General features: G+C 44.6%; 1 protein-coding gene across 1 annotated transcript; it reads right to left on the bottom strand.

The window, feature by feature from the left end:
* Nucleotides 1-472: 472 nt before the first annotated feature.
* cplane1 (ciliogenesis and planar polarity effector 1) lies at nucleotides 473-18,193 on the bottom strand. Its single transcript, XM_079179290.1, has 50 exons — nucleotides 18,138-18,193; nucleotides 17,680-17,833; nucleotides 17,449-17,584; nucleotides 17,243-17,362; nucleotides 16,872-17,104; nucleotides 16,667-16,770; nucleotides 16,430-16,586; nucleotides 16,237-16,340; nucleotides 15,648-15,830; nucleotides 15,054-15,303; nucleotides 14,766-14,948; nucleotides 13,696-14,483; nucleotides 13,380-13,570; nucleotides 13,109-13,189; nucleotides 12,855-13,019; nucleotides 12,407-12,574; nucleotides 12,089-12,326; nucleotides 11,866-11,996; nucleotides 11,568-11,785; nucleotides 11,315-11,479; nucleotides 11,006-11,153; nucleotides 10,809-10,918; nucleotides 10,574-10,723; nucleotides 10,363-10,474; nucleotides 9,731-10,046; nucleotides 8,523-9,632; nucleotides 8,222-8,373; nucleotides 8,051-8,136; nucleotides 7,897-7,961; nucleotides 7,446-7,716; nucleotides 6,985-7,359; nucleotides 6,237-6,878; nucleotides 5,964-6,145; nucleotides 5,786-5,873; nucleotides 5,605-5,689; nucleotides 4,707-4,841; nucleotides 4,392-4,454; nucleotides 4,205-4,290; nucleotides 3,741-3,975; nucleotides 3,358-3,617; nucleotides 3,142-3,241; nucleotides 2,830-3,012; nucleotides 2,622-2,664; nucleotides 2,372-2,503; nucleotides 2,116-2,290; nucleotides 1,963-2,018; nucleotides 1,732-1,881; nucleotides 1,411-1,538; nucleotides 1,023-1,300; nucleotides 473-886 (listed from the first exon to the last, which is right to left on the bottom strand). The coding sequence occupies exons 2-50, from the start codon at nucleotides 17,758-17,760 to the stop codon at nucleotides 731-733; spliced, it is 9,768 nt and encodes a 3,255-aa protein (XP_079035416.1). The 5' UTR covers nucleotides 17,761-17,833; nucleotides 18,138-18,193; the 3' UTR covers nucleotides 473-730.
* Nucleotides 18,194-22,321: the final 4,128 nt, after the last annotated feature.

Here is a 22,321-nt window from a genome sequence, read left to right as displayed (position 1 = left end):
CTTCTACGCATGTTGTATGCAGGGTGCTGCCTCCGAGTTACGACTCTTGCGTAGACTCAGTTAGATAAGCACGTGGTCTGTATCACTTTATTTCAGCGATAACTGCTGTGTGAGCGTGTTTTGATCTCAGGCTGTATAATGAGTTACTATGTATACGTCCATGTTTTAATGAGCACAAGACTGGTAAATACCATGAGATCTGTCTCATGAAGACGTTTAATGATCCAGTGCAAAATGCAATGTACAGCACAATAAAACAACTCAAAAAATGTATCGGTTTTCTTACATATAATGATTCAGATATAAAAAAAAACATGCTTTTGCGATCCAGTGGGCAGAGCTCTACAACTATGAAAATGAGAGAAACAGCTTTGAAATGCTTAAATACATATATTTAATAGTTTGGACAAAAATAAATTATGTAGAAAACTTTACACACAAATGGCACAAAAGCAAAAGAGATCACGGCAGATTTCAGTGCATCAAATATTCTATTACAATTTTTATATGAAAATTAAATTGATACCAAATATAATATATATAAGGCCTACTTTAACAATACAAAATCTATCTGTCATGACATATTTAATATCACTGCTGATCATATCTAATTTATTAAAAGTATCTACATTTATATTATTCTACTTAAAATGCTTCTGAATTACAGTATATAAAATAGGCACATAACATCTTGGACGTGTTTTTTTAGTAATATACCATCTGCTTGAGCTCACGGGTCCTCTGCAGCCACCAGCCTCTCGATAGCTGCCCAGTCTATTTTGCTGACGCTGCTACCGGCGCTCTCAGAAAGGTTGTCCAGCCAGTCCATCGCTGGCAAACCAGCTCTGGCACCATCATCCTGCTCATCCAACAGTCCAGCCAAATCCTGAGAAGCGTACAACAATATATGAAACTGCATATGAAACCACATCACCTATCAACAAAGACATGTTGTGTTTTTGATCTACTGTAGTTACATTTGTCTCAGATATAAGCTAATCTGTGCTGAATGCGATTCTTACTATGTAAGACTCCTCCGGCTCCAGCAGCCTATTCAATTCTGAAGTGTGCTCCCGACGGTTCACATCTTCTCTCTCTTCCATCCTCGCCTGGTCCCTCAGGATGCCTCTTCCGACAACAGTCCCTCTTGAAGGACCTTTGTTCAGGCCCGTCTCTCTCTGGTGTGCGACATGCCGGTCCTCACTCTGGCTGGCTGTGTGCAGTTTATCGTGGCTCTTTGTGTGTGTGAGCATGCCACGCCTGGTCACCTGAGACAGACGGTCCCTTGGCAGGGAGGTAACTAACACAAAATTCACAAAACACAAACAAAGTGTCGTGAATATAATATTATCGTTTTGAGGAAAGTCATTTTCTACAGGACACCGACGTAGCTGAATATCACTATGATACCTGGTCTGTGTAGTCCCAGTCTCCTGCGGTGATCCTCTGAGGGCCGTCCCTGCATCTCAGCAGTCCACGGACGAAGGTGAGGTTGAGCTTGTCCTGATTTAAGTCTTATTTTATCATTGGCAGATACACTGTAAGAAAAATATATTACCTCCATAACTTGCTAATCCAGATGTGTAAAATCAACAGGTTTGGTTCTGCACAAAATCTGATCATTGTGGAATAAGGAATGAATGATTCATGGTTTGTTCAAATGCTAGATCAGAGTACAATTATTCTTTAATGAGACAGAATCCTGGTCAGATTACTGTTTGCTGGAGATACCTGTGAGTGCTACCAGAGGGTGGAGCGGAGGTGGGTCGTGTAGTTAAGGCCACTGGTGAAGTGCGTAGGGTTGGACGAGTGGTGGGGAAGTCACTGGCCAAAGAATAGGCTTCACGGGTCCTCTGGTTGTATTGCTCCAGAAGCATGAACCTATGAAATCAAATGGAAACGACAGTCATGCATATACTCATGCATGTTTCTTGTGCAAGGACAATGAAAACAAGTACATACTTTTCCTTCTCCTCTCTGGTTCTCCAATCTGTTGCTTGATTCTTGTTTGTTGATTTCTGAAGGGGCACGAACAACAATGTGGAAATAATAGTTTTTTTAAAGAGCATAGAATGAATCATCATTTCCAGTAAAGATGCAAACATATCTCCCCACCGTTCCAGAGGTAGAAAAGGGTTTGTGCTCCCTCTCCCTCAGGCTCTCTCTGTGTTTTTGATAAACAGCCAGTCTTTCCCTCTGTTTCCTCCTCATCCAGATCCTCAGCTCTCTCCTCTCGTCCTCTGGAAGGACACGTTTCTGCGACATCCAGCCACTTTGCTGCTGGTCCAGCCTGCTATGGGTCACACTACTTTTCAGCTCAGTGATAAATAATAGTCATTTGCACAGCACTGAATTTTAGTCGGCACCTTACCTGCTACGGTTTGCAGTCTGTGAATTGGACCGATCCAGGTCAGTCAGGGATAAATACCCTTCCCTAACCAACTCGTCTAAGATTTCTGCTGTATCGGATAGCCCAGTCTGACCCAGATTCTCATCTGCCCAGCTAGACATCGACAGATAGAGGGCAGAATATTGTAAAATAGAAAAAAACAAAAGGGTTGTAAGCAAATCCACGACATATAATGTGAGTCATAACATGGTTCAGATTTACTTAAACCTACACAGGAGACATTCCAGATGCTTCTATCAGCTGATCTTTCATTTCTGTGGAAGCAACACAAACAGATGAAATTGTAACTTTTAACATTATGACTCTACTGAGACAATAACCATGTATCTGACTATACAAAAAGAAAATCATCCTTTTTAATATCTATTCATCAACTAAAATGCAGTTGCAGAAAATCTTTGATTCAATTGCATCTTTACTCGGAGGGGTGTGACGGTAGGAGGGACCAGCGTTGTGACTGTAGGAGGAAGTAGAAGAACGAAAAGATGGCTTCCTTTCAGAAGCCCAGGAATCATTGTGAAGATCACTTTCTTCTTCCTGATTTTCTTCTTCTTCTTCAAAGGCATTTGGTTCAGTCAAAGTGTCCAGTCGTGGTAACCATGCTGTTAGAGGCAGATAACATACAACAAACTTAGTTATTTTTATGTTTCTGGGTTTCAAGGACTTGCAATGCGGTTTAAAATACAATGCAGTTTTTGCTATTATTCCAGATGAATAGTTTTATGTTGTACCTTCTCGTGGGACAGACAGTCTGACAGTTTTTTTTACTGCCGTGGAAGTCTTTACGTCCGGAGCCAAGACTGTCGTGAGCTTTTCAATAGTGTTCACCAGCTACACAAAGAACGACATATTACATATATTTGTCAGCCTTTGAGTACAATCTGTAAACGTGGGCGTCATTAATAATGTAAGCAGGATAAAAAATGAAAATCAACATGCTTACGTACCATCCTGGAGTTGGAGAAGTCTATCTCCAGATTGTCTGCAATGTTCTGTAGAGCAGCCAGCTGAGAGTCCAGCTCTGACAGTCGGGAGGAGAACCAGACAGTAGGAGGTGTGGACGAGGCACCGTGAGGTCCAACGCTCTGGGTCTTTATGGCTTGACAGATTTTAGAGTCAGATAGTTCTGCCATCTCTTGTTGAACGATTCTTCCTAGATCCCTACTGGGCTCAATGTGGCTGAGTGACGGCGACTCCTCGGGGATACCTAGAGTGTACAGGACAAGAGATATTTGGACCAAATTATACCCGTAGTGTTGCGCTTCACTGATCGTATTCAGGATAAAGACATAACCGCGTTAGACTCTTCAATATAAAGATATATAAATACCTGTGTGTGACCTCCAGTCGAGATCCTCTTGAATTGTGACTAAGGCTTGTGGATCAGCAGCAGCATCACTCCTAATAACAGAAATAGCGAGTAGATGCAGCTGAGCGGAAGTAGGTGAAGAAGGGCGGATGGAGGGAACATCTTGTGCTCCTGGGCTGAGATAGGGTGGCAAGTCCTGATGCAGGGCTTTGTCTTCTAGATCCAAGACACTTATGAACTGCCGTCCATCCAGACCCTGAGGGACAAAGACATGAACGTATGGAGACCATGGTCACTACATGAGCTGGAGATCAGGTTGTACTTATTATACTGCTTTCTAAACACAGAATAGTAGGCACATGTACTGTTTGTTGTATCCAGCACATCATTTCAGTAAGTGGAATGAAGGACCTATTCAGACACAGCTTTAGAGACTAGAAGCACCGTTCACAGTCCCTGCTTGGTCCACCTTGTATGTCTCTCACCAGATTCCTCTCTTGCTCCTGTGGGCTCCCTTCTGTGTATCGAACGAGGCCTTCGCTGCAAAACTGCTGATTCCCTGAACTTTGTGCTGGGTGGTGAAAACACACACAAACACAAAGACATAATGTTTAACTCTTCATTGTGTCCACATTGTGTCATCCTTGTAGCTGGAATTTCAAGTCAACGTACTTTTAGGGCGACTTGCAGTCACAGAGGCACACACAGCTTTGTCCACAAGTGTGGGAGGACAAGCTGAAAGAAAAGTAATTAACATGTTACATGCGCAGTGTCTAGCTTTTTGGAAAACATGCACTTGAAACAACCCAGGCGGAACAGAGAAATCCAATGTATACTATTATTTTTCATTGATTAAAAAAAAAAGTACCTAAAAGACACATAAAAGCATTCTCGTTCAATTACGAAAAAAAGCTACAACTGTGTAATAACATTACAACACTATTACAATTTTAACTGGGCATAAAGGTAACCCAAACTGTAACTCACCCGGGTCTGTGTTGGTGAAAGCATCATGGCACTCTGGGGGTTTTTTACATGTGGAAGCGAAGGCATGCAGCTCAGCTGAAGTGGATATGGACCTGTCCAATAATCTCTGACCAGTCAGCAAAGAATCAAAGGACCCTGGGAGTTAAAGGTAAGAAAAAAAACAATAGAATCAGTCAATCAATCAATAGAATTGAAAACACAACATTATAATGTCTCATGACCTACATTATACTGTGTGTAACGTGTGTAAAACTAAGGGACAGTGGATACATTGTTGTTAAAAAGGAGTTACATGTTGCTCTCTCAGCAAAATGTAAAGGAGCTTTTATTTAAAGTCCTAAAGACTGTATTCAACTTCAATATTCATTTTGCTTATGTGACCATTTCCACGCCATCACAGAAAGTGTGCGTCTTCATTCAATCAATGTAAATGTGGAACTGCAAGAAGCAGAATTCTGCCCTCCCTTTGAGTTGTAGTGGTGCGATTTTTTTGCGATTTTTGACAGATAATCAAAATATAAAAAAATCATTACAGCTGTTTTTATAAGTGCCTCGAGGTAAACCCATTCTTTGGCGATACCAAAAAAAGGGCAGATATATACTCCACAATCCAACATTCACTTCCACTTCACACCGTGAGTGTGTGGAGGTGAGAAAGGATCTGGGTTTGATCTTCTCTCTCGAGCTCTCTTTTATTGTATTTACACTACTTTTACTGTACAACGGAGCGCAACAAGATGAAAGTCTCTCAGGAGAGACCGTCAGAAAAATGCGTGCCGTTTAGCCTCATATTTAAATACATACTGAATAGAGTTAGCTTTTGTTTTTGGGTGATCACAATTCGTTTTGGGGCTAAACTCTCTTAACATATTAGTGAAACGTGCATTTTGACACTAACCAAATTGAGCAAAATTAGCAACATCTTGTCCGGGGGTGATCTCTTCAGCAGCTTCAGGCTCGTCGTGCACAGGCTCATTTGTTGGCTGTAGATATATTGGAACAAACAGATGATAGAAGAATTGCACTCAAACATTGGTAGTAGCACATAATACTTCTTACTAGAATGAATGTTGTTCTACCTCTTGTGTAGGGATGACAGACTCATTTGGTCTGAATGTGACTTCTGTTGTTCTTGTCCTCTTTGCCTTCTCCTGTCTCCTCTGCTGCCTGTAAATAACACAGTGAGTACAGTGAGTAAAATGATCTACTTTAAAAAAAAAGAAAATCAAAAACGTGTGAACTAGTTTTTGTGATTGCCTCTTGCTGGAGATAGAGCTGGGAGAAGTGGAAGCTCCTCTGGTGCTTTCAGTAGGTGGGTCTACTCTGAGCAACTGCAGTTGAGCCTTTTCAGCGTTCTCCCTCCCGACCACTGAACTTGACAATTCCTCCACGGACATGAGACGGGTCATTTGGGCTGATGGAGCTGCTTTGGGAAACATCTGTGGTGGAGACAAATATCTGTACATGAACTACAATGCAATATTTAATGAAACCCCCCAAAAATCGTGAAAGAATGGAAGTACTGCTTGCCATTTGTGGTCCAGCATCTATATGTAGAAGCTTGATCATGGGTGCTTCTCCCATCGGAACTGCAATGTTTGGAGTGAACCTGGAGGACGGTGGTAAGGGTAGCTTGGGGAACGTGGTGTTGCTGTGTGGAACGGGCTGTAAGTGCAGCAGACGAAGGCCCTGCATTGGTTCAGGTGTGTGAGCTGCTAAAGCAGGAGGAAGCAGGGAGAACCCTTGCTCCCTGGATCTCTCCGATGTCCGACTCTTGGGTTGAGAGTGCCTGGGAGTTGGGTCATGTGGAGGATAAAAACTGGGTTGTCTTTTTGGAACCGAGCTGGATTGGTCATTGTATTTAATTGTGTGCTGATGGGATTCGATAGTTGCAGGGTTTGCAGAGGGGAGAGTCTGGGGGCCTTGGGGATGTTGTGGGCCACTCTGCTGGGGCGACGGAGGACAGTGGAGCTGAAGTAACTTCAGGCCCAAGACCTGAGGAGCAGGATCACTTTGTCTGCTAATATTAGAAGGTAGTAACACAGGGGCGTTGTGAGCAGCATGACTGCTGTGAGTTGTGGCCAGAAGCCCCTGTGAAGGCGTGATTAACCTCTTGTTCTCGCTGGAGTGGATTTCTGGTGACACCGCCTGGACAGACAGCGGCTGCATTTCCTGAAGAAAACAGAAAACTGCATTCAGATCGGTTTCACTGGGATTTAGTTATTGTTTACAAAGAAGCACAATGTGGCAAAACTCAAAAAGAACACTTGAGCCTTACCTGATAACTTGCACCTGCACCATTAGCGGTGGAGGGTAGATTCCTGGTGGTGTGATGCTGGCTGCCTGTTGGAGAGGTTTTCCCTGTGCTTTGGAAAGCAGGCTGCTCTGCAAACACACATGCAGGGGCCCGACTGGACTGAGGGTTGTCGTATCTTGAATTTGGCAAACATGCTTGTGTCTGAGGTGGCAAAGGAATGGTGGCTTGAGCGGGTAAGGGATTTGGTTGAGGGATGAAGTTGGTCGCGTAAGATGATGGCACATTAGGGTGTGACATGTTCATGCCAGCCTGGGCCAAAGAAGAGCTCTGCTGGGCAAGTTGCAGGTTAGAAAACGAAGCACCCAAAACCTCCATCAGGCTCATGTAGTTGATGTTCTGTAATGAGGGAGAGAAAACACGACAGAGTCAATCTAAAGAGTCAGTTGAGTCAAAAGCTTTCCTTTCGGTTATTCTGTTCTTACCTGAACCAGTCTGAATAAGTCTTCACCCAGACGCTGTCGCATCGGCGGCGTCTGATTGGATAATGGCTGGCTGGGGGTTGTAGAATCCGCAGCGGTTGCAGCGGCTGTGGAGCTTTGTGGCTGGAGGTTTGGAGGAGCCACGTGTGCGTCGGTGAGCAGCGTCCCAATTGAACCAAAAGGATCGGCGTGGACCTCTGCCTCAGGCTGGACAGTAGGAGGTGCTTGGGGCTCTGGGTCTGGGGGGGCTTGTAGGCTTTCAGCATGACTGTGGCTTAAACAACATAACATGATACGACTTCAAATCTGAAGCAATAACAATTACGCAACACTGAGAAAAACTTCTGCTACAATTCTGGCACTAACTTACTGCGGTAATGGCTCTCCTTAGAGAAACACTTGACACATTCATGTGTGTTCTTTCAAAATGAATAAGAGTATATTAAAAACTCACAGAGAGGTGGAGCTGGACATGTCTTCAGCACTTTCTGAGATGTCCAGGTCTGCCAACTTCAAGCTCTGCACAGAACATAAACAACTTTATTTGTGTGTTTTGACAATGTTGATGACACATTTGAAGAAGGGGAATCCTGAATGGTCATATTCACCGTTTCAGGTGTGCAGATGTTTTCAGAGATGTTCCCATTGGAAACAGAGGAGGACACTTCCAAGCCCTCACCGTCACTTATTTTGCCTACAAATACCAAACACATCAATTCATATTCTCTCTTATGGCTTTACAGCAACTTTGATGATCCCGTATACCTAAGGTAGACTACCTTCTTTTTCGGGTGTAACGTCTAAGTCATCGTGAGATGCTTGTTGTGAACCGGATTGTCTCTGCTGAGCATCAAAGGTCAGTTGATCTTGGTCATTAGGGAAAGGTGTCCTGTGAGATGCCTGTTCCTCTGGTTCATCTGTGCGAGAACCACTGCAGGGAAACAAATAATACGGAAATGGAAACTGTTTACGAGATGAAACGATGTGAAATACTGAATTAGTGTCATTTGTTGGTTGGTGTATCAGTGCTAGTTTTACTAAATTAATAAAACATTGTAAATAAAAACATGGTGCACTCACATGGACAGTTCTCCTTGCTGCAGATTGCAATCAAGACCAATGATGGGAGTGTTGGCTGATCCAGGGTAACCTGTGTCAACACTGCTCTCTCTCTCCAGCTGCCGATCCGCCTCGGGTTGCAGCACAGGGGCCACAGTCCACTGTGTTTCTGGAACTTGGATGTGGGCACTGTAGCGGTCTGTCCCGAGTAGGGCAGTGTACCTGCGCTCCAGTAAGCTGAGGGAAGTGAGGACGGCAGGCGCCGAGGCTTTGACGCGGATCACTACTCCTTCATCAGCTGTTCCTCCCACGCCTCCTCCTCTCCCTTTCTTCTTTTTGCCGTGATGTCCTAGTAGCGCCCTCCTATCAGCCCAGCGTACCATCCACTCCAGCAGCCTGCCCAGCTCTGGAAACTGAGCCTCTAGTTTCGGGTCCAGGCCCTGCTGCAGTTCAATCACGGCCTCCACAGACGTCGAGGAGCCAAATATCAAGTTCTCTGAAGGCTGCCCCGCTGGAAAGGCACTTCTACTAGGGCTAGTTTCAGAACAAAAGAGCCCCCCCTTCATTATTTGGCCTAAAGGCCTCTGCTGTCGGATGCCAAACAAACCTTTTTGCCTGCCAGTCCTCAGCCCAGGAAGAGAGGCGACGGAGAGGCTCGTTCTGGATACGGGGGCTTCGCTCCAGACGGAGGAAGTTAGCAGATCGGGCGTTGCCTCTTGTTTCACAGGCTTATAGCTGCAGCCGGCTCTGAACACTGGCGGCTCATTGCCCAGGTGTTTTCTCGCTGGATGGTGCCCGTCTCGTTGACGCCGATGAATAGTTGTGAGCACATCAAAGGTGAGAGAATGCAACTCCCTCTCCCTCAGCTGGGAGGAGAAGGCCTTCAACAACGGAAGTTCGCCGCCTGAGTCGCCTCCATCGGCGCTATCCTTCTCTAGCACGTAGCTGAGGAAGAGCTCCAGGAAATTGAGATACTCTTCGTCTTCCAACTCAAACTCCCAGGTACCAACCACTGGTAGGGGGGGCTGCTCATTCTCCTTGGCATCGCCTGACTGGCCCTCCTCCTGAATGACGCTTTCAATCTTAACAGCAGTCTTCTTTGCATGTTCTCTGTCTCTTACTTTTGCTTTTCTGCCCCTGCAAAGAACAACACAGAGCACAGAATAAGCCACAACACAGATACAAAATACCTCAATGCAATGGTAGATCTACTATTCTACGCTGGCTACCTGGTTGTGGCTCTGCTATGCATTTCAGGAGAGACAGCTTCAGAGGTGTTATCCACTGTGTCTCCGTCACTGTACAGTGAGGGAAACCCAAAGTCAGTTAAGGTGCTGGTGCTCAGACTTGTACCCAGTGAGAGTTGTCTCAGCATGGCCATCCCGTGTTTGCTTCCCCTGTCATCCTGCTCCTCCTCTTTCTCCCACAGGTGGAGCTCCGGGGGGGCCAGGTGCCTCGTCAAACGCCCAAGATGTTTCCTCCTCTGCCTGAATTTGTCTTGGATCACAATTATCATCAACTCGTTCACGTCCTCTTTTTCCCCCTCTAGGAAAACCAACAGAATAACATCGAGTGACATTTAGAAATACATCACATATGTTTAGGAGGTCATGGATTATAAGTCAAATACCTAAATCCCTCACTTAAAGGAATACACAAAGCATATATTTATAGTATGTAACCGGCACATATAAAACGACAACGACTGGTGTTATGACCGGCTCAAAGACCATAACTAACAACTAAAAATGAAGTATCAATAAGAAAATGTAGCCATCAGGTGCCAAAAAAGCCAAAAAAAACAACAGCATTCCTGTATAGTGGCTCAAAGCAACTTGTTAATGGACAGAGGAGTTCGTACCAAGGACGTTGCATCCCCTCACTTTCTGCAGCAGTGAGTGGTACTTTTCTCTCAGAGGGACTCTGACGGACTCTTCCTCCTCTGGGAAGGCTCGGACCAGCGTGTCTGCCACCTAAGAAGAACAAGCCAGGATGAGAAATGTACCAGGTCATTTTGTTTAACTTCGACAAACACTGTTGATGTAAGAGAAGGCCGGAAGAAGTCGTATTACCAGAGAGAGAGGAGGAAGCTCAGACACAAGGCTGAGCAGTACGTCCTGGAGGATCTCCTCCGCATTGAGGAAGCAAGAGAAAGGCAAGAAACGACGGGCCCAGCGGAGAGCATCTACGCAGGTCGATGTCACTTCTGAACCACCAGGGATCTGACGGACACAAATACACCCAGATATTTATAGGGTATAGACAGTTAAAAATACCATGTCACAAAATCAAACACAAATGAAATACCTGTTCATCTCTACCATGCTGTCTGGCAGCCTGATACTTCCTGCAGGAAATGGAGAGCTGGTCCCTGACATGAAGCATCCAGCACAAAGCACACAGCTCCCTGAAACAGACTTATAGGAGGAATACACTTCATAAGTACCATCCGAAAGTAGATCATTGATTGCGATATCCGCAATTCACTATGAGTGGTGTCTTACTGATAGTTTGAATGGTGTCAGGGTCCAGGTGACCGTCGTTATTCGGCCCCCGTCTGAAGAATCCACTCCGGCTGACAAACTTCATCAGGCCCTCTGGGAAAGCCCTTTCTTCTTCAGCGGCTGATGGATAGGCGTACTTCTTCTTGATCTGAACACAACAGCACATATTTCTTATATGTCTTTTAGTGCAAACTCTTGAATTTGCAATGCATGTAATCGCAAACCAAGACTGTCAGCTACGTCAGCCACACTTAGGGACCTTTAATGCTCTTTTTGAACCAGATAAAATCCTTCGGTTCGAGAAAGTACCTTGTGTAGTATGTGTCTGGCACGGCGTAGATGGCTGATGTACCACTGGGCCGCAGGATGGCAACAACGTGCAGACCTCAGAAGTAACAGTAATCTTTGGAGAACTCCGGACACTTTGTGACGTGATGCAACTTCTGCAAACTGCCCTATTGTCCCTATTGGGTCCTAAGCATGAGACAAACACAACATTTAATTATAAAGTTCGTATGTAAACACACACTGTATGGGAAGGTTATTCTTCTATGTCGCGTACCTGTGTGTTGGGGGAAGGCTGGGGGCAATAAAGAGGAGGGGAAGGCAGATATAGCCCGGTGGGCACCAAGATAGGCAGGCAAGAACACAGGTCTTTGACTGTGTCCAGCAAGGAAGACAATGGTGAAGACATAACATTCACTCCAGCCATGACTGAAGCCTTCAGAATCTCCTGTATGGAAACCTGTAACAAGTCCCAGTCTTCTCCTTCCGAAGGGTCTAGTACAAGGAGTTCAGACAATATTAATCAAAGGGTCCTATGCGAGTTGTGGTCATCTTATAGTTGAGCTCTCACCAACCTGTTAAGCTCTTGTCCCCATCTTTATCTCTGCGCTCTTGGAAGTCAGACTTATTGCCAAGAAGACACTCCAACTCAACCTCAAAAATGCTTTCTGGTTCCAAAGCTGTCGGGAGGTGGAGCTCTCTCCGCCTGAGCCTGTCGTCAAATAGGTGAAAAAGATGAAAAAACGTATTCCAGTAAACCATTTTCATTCACTACTTGATGATACTGTATGCATTCACACTGACCGAGTAAAGTCAAAGTGGTCGGTGCAGTAATTCGTATAGGCCAGGCTCAGAGAGGCCGCTGTCTTCCAGTCCCCAAGATGATAAGCCAACCACACAGTCTCAGGAAGCAGCCCCCCCAGCAGGAGCAGGTCCTGGGCGTAGTCCACCGTCCATACCTCTGACAGCTGCTGTTGTCGCACTGCTCTAGACACCTCCTCCTGGCACAGTGGCACCAAGCGCCCAACGCTAGGGGCTGAGAAAGGACATATTACCAAATAGCAATATAAATGAAGAAATGACCTGTTCAACTGCTAAATAATTATGGAAACACACCATGCGGTAGATGCAGTGGAGGCAGGATGGCCACATGGTGAGGGGGCAGGATGTAGAGGGGTTGGTTGGTGAAATAAGAGGCCATGAATCTCCCCAGGGTCTGAACCACAGCGCAAGCTGCGTCACTGTGGAGGTCCATCGGCAGCCACGGGCAAGGAAAAGAGTCGGCTGCAAGGGCATATAAAGAAAGAGCTAAAACTTAACTCAAGGGACTGTGAACATGGTACGATGGTGGAGGCTGTGCACATGAGTTATTCCTAAAACTGCTGTCCTAAGAAGGGCAGGACTTTCAGGTATGAGATCATTCATGATGCAGGAACATATGCTAAAAGAAATCTGAAGTAACTGTGTCAAACAATGGATTAACTCATTCTTTGCAAACTGATTGGTGCCAAAGAAAATGCTCCCCCCCCATTTACCACATTCGTAATTATTGACCACGGCTGACCTGTTATGCAGGTCACGTTGTCCTTCTGGTGTCCAGCCCTGTGCAGGATCAGGCGGGCCATGTGGTCCCCCAGCTCCTGGCTTTCTCTCAGCCGGTACTGGGATAACAGACCGTAGAGGAGAGCCAGACAGAGCCGCGTCTCCTTGAAGACACTCCGATCACCGTCTAACAGGAAGACAATACGGTTATCAATTCAGACTGAAGGTGAATCTGTGGAGTACTTGAAATGGAAAAATTGAAGCAGATGTTCTCACTTTCGTTACTCTCCTCACAGATTTGTGACCGCCATATATCTGCACTTTTTGGGTACGAGCCGCACAGGAAAAGACGTTCACCTGGTGGCGAGAAGAGTGAAATACTAAACAACAACAATTATTACTCAGACACAACTATTAGGCTTTTCTTTAATCTGACCTACAGTGAAATCCTTTTGCATTTGGTTCGTTTTCATTTACACAACCCCGTTTATTTCCTGCAGCTGATGCAATAACGGTTAGTTAGATAAATAGTCCTTCTGCTACAGACCTGGGTAACTCAGCAGTGCAGGACCCTCCTCTAGCCTTTCTCCTGTAGCCTGCAGAGCGGTTTGGATCTGGGACATGATGACAGACAACTGTTGCTGTTCCTCCTCCCAGCCATCACAGCCTTGAAAGCTTTTCAGATCATCCATATACTGCTGGGTGATCTTGTAGACCCACTGCCACACTCTCAACAATCTGGTCAAAAAGAGAAAATCAAATCTTAAATTACCAGCCAAAACATGACATGCAATGACTAAAACCGGAGTCCACTTTTTGCTCATGAACACGGAGACATTAAAAGCCAGAGGGATGGTCTGTACCTGCTGGATGGTCGCTGGGGAACAGGTCTTGCCTCGTGTACAAAATGAGATTTCTCCTCTTTCTCATTCTGTAAGAGAGGCACATAGTGTGCATCTGAAGGCCAGGGCTGTGGTGGCCGGGCAAGAGGTTCCTTCTCTGCAGAGGACCAGACAGTTCTTTGCTGCAGGCCGTAGGTGTCGTCAAGAGAATCAGAGACCAGCTGCAAGATAAGCAGGACTGAGGATAAACTGTGAGATGACAACTGACAGTGACCAGTCTGGTGGGACTCAGGGAGCGGAGTCAGCAGGAGGCGTATCAGCCGTTTACTGAGCTCTACCACCAGCCACAGGCAGCACGGCCCATCAGAGTGAGCGCTGTCCCAGGGAAGAAACGACAGAAGGGCCTTGAGAAGGTGCAGAAGGCGGGTAGAAGCCAAGATATTCTTTCTCCCCGTGTTCACAGAGCTGGGGAGCAAATGGAATAAAGCAGCTAATCGCACCACACAGTAGAGGGTATGCTTCAGCAGACGGGCTCTGTCCTCCACAGCGTTTCCTAGAGACATGCCAATAGCCCAAGCCGTTAACAGCTTCGTCTGGATTTTTCCAAGTTCGCGGTGAATAGCCGGGGCCTTCCTCTCCGTTTCGCCAGAATCATTTTCATAATCCGGGCTCGTAACGAGTCCGGCGTCAGTCTGTGTGTCCAGGGCATGGAGCGTGTCGAACATTGAGGCAAACTCCAGACGGCCGCCGTCCTCCACATAAGAACCAGCAGGAGGTCCGTCCACATCAGAGTCATCCTCGAAGAAAGTCTAGGAAACCACACAAACGATCCGCAGGTTAACGACAGCCAACGGAAGTAAATCAAGCAATAAAAACAACAGCCATGACACATTATTTACTCGGGGTAATCAAATCCAATTTAGTAATTATAGAGGTATTATGATATCAACGATTTAAACAGAGAAGGCTGTGTTTTCAAGTTATAAGACAAAGGCACATCAAGTTTAAGACTATGAGAATATGTCAATGCTTAATCGGCTTTTTAACTTCATATAAATGTATACTTTTCTAGCTTATACTATTTGACCGACCTGTACTTTTCCAAGTAGTTCCTTGGTACCACCCAATGTCCCCTGATCCTGCAGGAAAAGTGGCAAAGTGGATCCATCTGTGGCCGCTGAAACGACAGAGTCTGCAGTGTTGGGCCCTCGTGTAATAAGGCTGCTGTCAAGGTTAAGACAAGACAGGGACTCCAACCACGCCCTCACGTGAATCTGGAAATAACGAATGTGAGGAAAACCATATTGTCAAGAATAGTCCGACATAAAGCACACACAAAAGCTGAAGATGAGTAAGATCCCTGTCCTCTGGTTTGCCACCTGTGATTTATCCAGTATCCGGCTGGCCTTCTCCAAGTCCGTGCTTGTGTCCTTTAGAAGTGTTTTCAGCATCAGGGCAGGAGAGGGCCTATCTAGCACCCTCATAACTGTGGCCATGTAGCCATCAGACACGATGAGATACAAAAGCCGTGGGTGCCAGGTCACCGAGTACCGCTGTCTCAGGACGTCCCGCACAGACAAGCTGGAGCTGGACCGAGAGGCCTCCCCCTTCCCTGCAGACACTGGCGCCCTGCAGAGGGAAAGGAGGAAAAAACTTTTACGATTAACATTATATCAATGCTGAAACGATTACTTGATTAATTGATGAGACGATCGCCAACTATCGACCGTTTTGATCGAATACTCCTGATGTTTTCAGAGTGTGGGGATTTGCTGCTTTTCTCTGGTTTATATCATCGTGAACTGAATATTTTTGGGTTTTGGACCAAAACAACACAGAGATAACACCTTTGCCTTCAGGAAATAGTACCAGTTACATTCCCGTGTTTTCTGATATTTAAACGATTAATCAAACCAGTAATCAGCAGATAAATCGATAATGAAACAAAGGCTAGTTAGTGATCAAATGTATACCGGTAAGTGACGAGAGGGTGCAGGGGTAGGAAGTGTGCAGGCCCAAAGTCAACGTTGCAACCGACGCTTGTTAGAGTGATAAGCCCCCCAAGGCGAGTTAACATAAGAAGGGAGCCTCTCTTCAGAACGCAGGCCAGGAAAAGACCGCCTGGTGACCAACTCACACTGCCCACCCAGTAGGATCTAGAAGAGAAGATGTGTTCAGTCCATTTCTAAATAAAACCACACTGTGTATCAAGATTTGAAAGTAGTTCTAATGACAAATGTAATTCGGGTGACACACCCTTTGTTGGCAATCATTTTCTGGTGTCATTACATCTGAGCAGTCCTGATACAATTGTACAGACGTTGTTGTCTTTGATGGCGATGCTGGGAAATTATCTCTCCTCTCTGGTACATTTTATACATACACAGTCCGTAAACGGTGTGTTGAACTGTCAACACTACTATGTTAAACATAAAGTAGTAAGTCATACACCTCCGCTAGCAATATTTAGACAGTGTGACTTAATAGACGTTGACCCCCAGGTTGGCTGACTACTGCACAACACCAACCATATGTTCCCATCTTTATTTATGCATATTGTACCTTATGTATTTAGAGGGGATCTCCAGTTTCTTACTTCCACATCCTCCGAGGCCACTTGATGTTGAGACGAAATTCTGTGTGCTCACAAAGAGGACCTGTGTGGCCTGCAATCAACAAGAGGAAACATAAATCTTGAATTCTGGAAACAAACATGTGAAGATGTGAAAACGAGATACAAAGGCCAGATGTTCACCTTAGGCTGTCTCTGGTTCAAGACGATGGCTAACAGGCAGCCATCGGGGGAGAAGGCCGGCACCAAGGCCCCTCTGGACTTCACTGGTTTGCAGGGCGGGGCTAGACGAGACATGGGGTATGTCTTTGTGGCCCACTGTATGCTGTAGCCCACAGAACTGCAAAGAGAAATGTGCACTTGTAACCACTGTAATACCCAATGAGAGTTCTGTCTGTTACATACATACTGTTTACTCACCCCACTCTTACAGGGCCTTCTTCCCATTGGATTTTCAGGCAGGTGATGATCAGGTTCTTCTCAGATGTGAAAACAAAGGCTGATAAGCAGGCATCACCCATCACCTAAGAGAAAACAAGACATGGAGTGCAGGTCTGAAAAGACGGTGTCATTTACGGAAACATGACACAATATGTTAAATATGTCTTCTACTGAGTATACAGACCTCTGTCTTGATGAAGATAGTGTGTTGGGATGCTTCTTTGTCTTGTGAGGAAGGCAGAATGGAGTCTTCAAGGGGCTGTATATGAGCCCAGTGTCCCTTGACTGTGCCATCTCGTACCCCTGTCAAATCCCTGACATCCACACACTCCCACAGGAACACTTGCTCTGTTACGGCTACCAGGAACACACGCATCCCATCGTCTGAAACCTGGAGCGACAGTCGCATAGCGTTCCCTGAGAAAACATACACGCGTAAATCCATCAATTGAAGGTTTAACATTTAATTCACTGGAATTCACTGTATGTTACAGGCTGACAGTGGAGAGAATACAATGCATGTACATGTACATAATATACAAGTAATGCGCATACCCTGAATGGCAGTAATCACTTGAACTACTTGTGGGACTGCTGCAGCAGTCTTCAACAAGTCTTTATCCCTGTTCCACAGAAAAAGCTCTCCTGAGACCAAAAGTCCACAAAGCCACATGCCTGAAAAACAGCAAGAGACAAGTAAGGTATTCTCACAATTGACAGGTGACACGCGCTTTGCTTTAGAGTTTGCAGATTTGACTCACCGTTGTGGGATGAAGCCATAGTCACCACACTGTTGAGCAAAGGATGGAGTTTAGGAGTCCTCTTCTTGGTGCGACCGGACATCATGTTGATCTCACTGATCCGCCTGTCATCTAACAGGAACACAGACTCCTTCTCCTGAAGAGTGACACGACACAGATTCACAGATAAGTTCCTCTCACAAGGATATCAACGTTTCAGTGTCTCTGGCTGATGTGCTTTACTGTCCTCACCTTCCCAAGCCAACAGAATCGCGGCCATGGTTTCTTCCGTTTGATGCTGGATGACAAAACAACCTCCAGCTTTAGATCCATGTTTGAATGACAGCATCAGTTCTTCCTTCTTATTGTGCACTCAGGAGGGGTCCATCGAGGTTGCAGGATCCCACTAGACAAGCGAGGCGACGGAGGTTAGCGTTAAATATAACGTTAAAGGGTATAGTTAACGTTAAAGTAAAAATATGCATGTGCTAAATGTAAACATCCTGCATACTGCTACTTAGAAATATCACTCTTAAATACGCGATGGGGTCGTTATATGTTTACGGCATCACGTGACATAAACAGTGTTAGAAGCAACAACAACAACAACAACAACAACCATGTTATGTTGACCATACCGCTAACTAGCATTAGCTACCTAGCTCGTTTTGCTCACTGCGCGGAGCATTGGCCCCGAAAGAAACGCTTACCTGAGCACTTTAATCATCGGGTAGTCAACTGTTCAAATGCTCACATCATTCGGTCGCGGAAATGTTAAATATAACGTTGGCATTACGTGTTATACCGCGGCTAATCGTGACATCTTTCGAAACTCCCTCCGCTTCAGCGTCCAGAACTGTTTCCCATGATCCTCTCGGAGGAAGCTTCATTGCGTTGCCGTAGGAACGGAGATGTAACACACACACATCCAGGGAGGTTCAGGGCAGGGCCTGCCATACAACATTATGGGATGCAAAAACGGAATAAATGAAGGCAGTAGCATTCAAACATAATACTCAAAGGCTGAACACTCTGCCCCATTATCTTTCTGCAAATGTCTGCATGTTCAATGTCAATACTCCAAAAAGACTCATGACAATAACTAGAACCGCTAGCTGGTGTAGAGCCCTGCACATTCACAGACGCCTCGGAATATTGCTGCACAAGCATACTTATGCCAGCAGATGGCAACGCTACAACAGACATCACTGTCAGTATGTGCAAAGCAACGTGTCTGAGTTCACATGAAAGCCGGTTCTGACTAGAGCAGAAGAGATCACTTTGGTAGATAATGGGCGGTAGGCCTGTAAAAGGTTTTTTTTGTACTTTGCCTCTGAGCTATTGCAGATATCTCTCCTCAAGGTCAATTTTCTGTGAGGAACATGCAGGCCTATTAACTGAATGTTTGTGTGCAGTAAGTGGTCCTCTTCACCATTAACATGCTTTGAGTTGTGCAAACTAAGCTCTCTTATTGGCTTGTTACAGAGAGTTATTAGGTTTGCCCCCAGGCCCCTGCTGGTATTTAATTACCTTTGCACTATCTCCTTTTCATCGCGAGGAAGATGACAGCAGCCATTGCCAATAGGTGAAAGAGGAGACTTCACCGGACCTTAATTGGTTCATTTGCCGCTGCCTGTCAGGCGCAGATGGAGCTCTTTATTAGTGTCACTGCCGGGTACATTCTGGTCTGATGAGAACCATCTTAAGAGGGAGAGCTCGACATCATGAGGAGATGATGACATGGTCAAAGCAGAATAATAATCAGGATGAGAGTTGTAAGAAACAAACCGGTACAGCCCTACACATGTGTGCATTCATAATATAAGCGTACCCATCTTCTGTCACCAATTTATTTTGTTGAAATAAAATAAAAATACATATTATTGTCTTACTTATGGCCATATTGTTCAATTTGCTTTGTTTGTGTACTAGTATTTGAGTGTTTGTATTTCTGTGTGTGTGTTTACATGTTTAGAAATGTTTCGCATTTGCATGTTCCTCTTGCAAAGTATCAGCCTGTTGTTGAGATATTTTAGCCCCTCTGCATCTGTGAATGGACATCATTCATAGTGAATAGCCTTTACACAGTCAAATAGGACATGACTGAGGAGCACATGGCAAGAACATGCAGGGAAAAAGCTTAAAAATAGACTATAAACCCAAAATGGTTGTTTGCTTAAACACAATACTATCACCCAAATGTCCCCTGAACACTTACGCTTTTATTTGATTTTGGTTTGAATTTGGGTCTCTCTCTCTCTCTCTCTCTCTCTCTCTCTCTCTCTCTCTCTCTCTCTCTCTCTCTCTCTCTCTCTCTCTCTTAGCATAAAATACCATTAGTTAATTGCATCACTGAATGAAGTAAAACAGTATTTCCAATAGTCTCATGTCAATATTGAAGCATGCCTGTAAATCACCCAACACCCTTTCTACACCATGAAGAAAAAGAAACAAAAATGTAAAGAGTAATATAGGTCTACTCTGTAATTACTCTATAATTACTATTTATTTGAACGTTGCCTGCTCTCTCAAAAAGGCATGCCTGCACATAAGGTGGTGGCGGTTGGGTTAGCATTTCTGGATAATCCTCTAGCAAACTGAATGACTACATGTGGATTATAAAGATGTGATCATGTATTTGACCACAAAGCATCAGTATAAAGAGCATCGTTAAGAGCATTTAAGAGCTTTAAGCATCGTTTTGCACGATGCTCTTAAAGCACATGCTAACTGTGGGCTCATTTTAATTTAATAAACTGTTTAGCCATTACAACAATTAACTAGAGAACAATGATCCATCTACGTCCTCATTGTTCAATATAGGGACATTAGTTGGCATGGTAACCTCATTTGCCATCTGCAGGCCTCATTCATACTGAAAAATGACACTCAGGAAGCTGCAAAGAAACAGTTCATTCTGTCTCACAACAGTGGGTCAGAGTATGTCTGCTGCAAGGCTCTTGGTGTGCACTTGATTGGCTTTGTCAGAACAACAACTGTCTTTGATGGGTTGAATTTCATGTTTATTAGGAAGATTATTTTTTAGTGTACAGAGAGCTGCGTGCAGCTTTTTGTGTTAAATATTGACACATGGGTGTTCAAAGCCTAATTCAGCATTTGAGGATAAAAAATGATGGATACAAAAATGCTTTCTTGTTGAGAGTTAGATGAGGGGATCAACGCCACTCTCAGATTTAAGAGTATTATACTTCAAAGGATAACATTGTAATTTTGACTCCACTGGCCTATCTTATAAATTATTATAACAGTATAAAGCCGCAGTATAAAACAGTTATAAGCATACACTTTGATAAGAGAACTTTATTTATCCTGATGGAAATTGTTGTGCGCCTACATTGAAATTGTGCCTACATGTTAATGCATCTACATTTGTAATAAAACAATGTAACAGTTACGATAATATGACACTTTGGAGGGGACATTCTGTCTAAGGCTACAACAGGCTGCTTCTTCTTTCCATTCAGTTGAAGATATGTGTTTTGTACAATGTGGTATAACTACTTTTGCTTAATGTGAATACTTCTTCCATCACTTCTCTCTCAATATTCCCTCAGTGATGCTCTGTCTTCCGGCTCTACTCCTGCACACCTGAGAGACTTGAGCCCTGCTGCAGACACATCTACTGCACAGAGCGGATGCGCAGCTTTTCTACAGCGATCAGATGTGCACGAGTCAAGTGAGACCAAAAACTTCCTTTGTTTTGGACTAATATATCAGACGGTCTTCTCCTTTAAATGTTTCCGCGAAACAGCAACGTGCTTACTTTGACGGATTTAGCATCACGACAGATGCCGCCTTCTCTTCCACACGATTGGCCGAGCCGTGGGAATATTCAAATGCAGCCTTGATTGATTGGCCCAGAGCCGGTTTCAGCAGCGCAGGGGACTCATTTCCATTCCGACATCACTCGCTGTGGCACACACACACAGCTTGGTCGGCTGCCGAGATGAGATCCAGGCAGATACGCGGAAAAACATAATCGGCAAAAAAATATCTTATATACGACTGTTGAATATGTCGAGGAAGTACACCAGCTTCATCAATGGATAGCCTGTATCTCCGGAGGTTTTTGCGAAATCAGTGGCGAGATTGCCTTTGCAGAGGAAATACGCCTTCCGAGCCGGAGAACGACCAATCAGCCGGGGCGAACCAAAGATAAACAAGCCTTATGATAAGACAAAACTCTGTAAGATATCATGTTTCTTATTTCCATCCTTAATGTTTAGGGGCAACTGTCTGTGTGGGCTCTTTCTCCCAGCTGTTTCTCAGTGCAGAAAAAAAATGTTGTTTTGTTAAACTAGCTGAATTGATTTTTAACAGTAGCTGTGTAACTTCATGACAATAACAGAGTAAGACGAATATTAAGGGTTGTAAAGATAAATCAATGTATGCTGTCTGGATTCGCCCTGCATTGATTTTAAGTCTACAGTGCTAAAGTGGTGAAAGATGCTCAGTGCGCACTAATGGATAGGAGCGTCTCGCCCTTACTATATTTCAGGGTGCTGCTATTGGCTAATGTATATTTATATGGGCAGAGTCCAACTATAAGGTGTGTAATTTATATTCACGAAATATACAATTGCATAATTTATCTAGCAGAATATTCCCTTAATGTGTTCAACAGTTAAATAAGGCAAATATTATTGGCCGAAATTGGTTATTATAATATAAAATAACATTTGCTAAACAAAAACCTGTAGTTTTTAAATGTCTTCTTCTCTGGAAACTGTTCTGTCACGAGCCAACACAATTTCTAGTCTCGTCCTTTTCATTTGCTGGGAACATGGCTTTGCGCGCAGTGAAAGGCGCTTTATATGTCAGCATCTCAGTGGATACGGGAAGTGCTTTGAAGTATATTATCGGTCATTCAGAG

Source organism: Pholis gunnellus, assembly GCF_910591455.1.
Source record: "Pholis gunnellus genome assembly, chromosome: 18".
In the NCBI taxonomy this organism is placed as follows: domain Eukaryota; kingdom Metazoa; phylum Chordata; class Actinopteri; order Perciformes; family Pholidae; genus Pholis; species Pholis gunnellus.
This window is presented reverse-complemented; position numbering and strand designations above follow the sequence as displayed.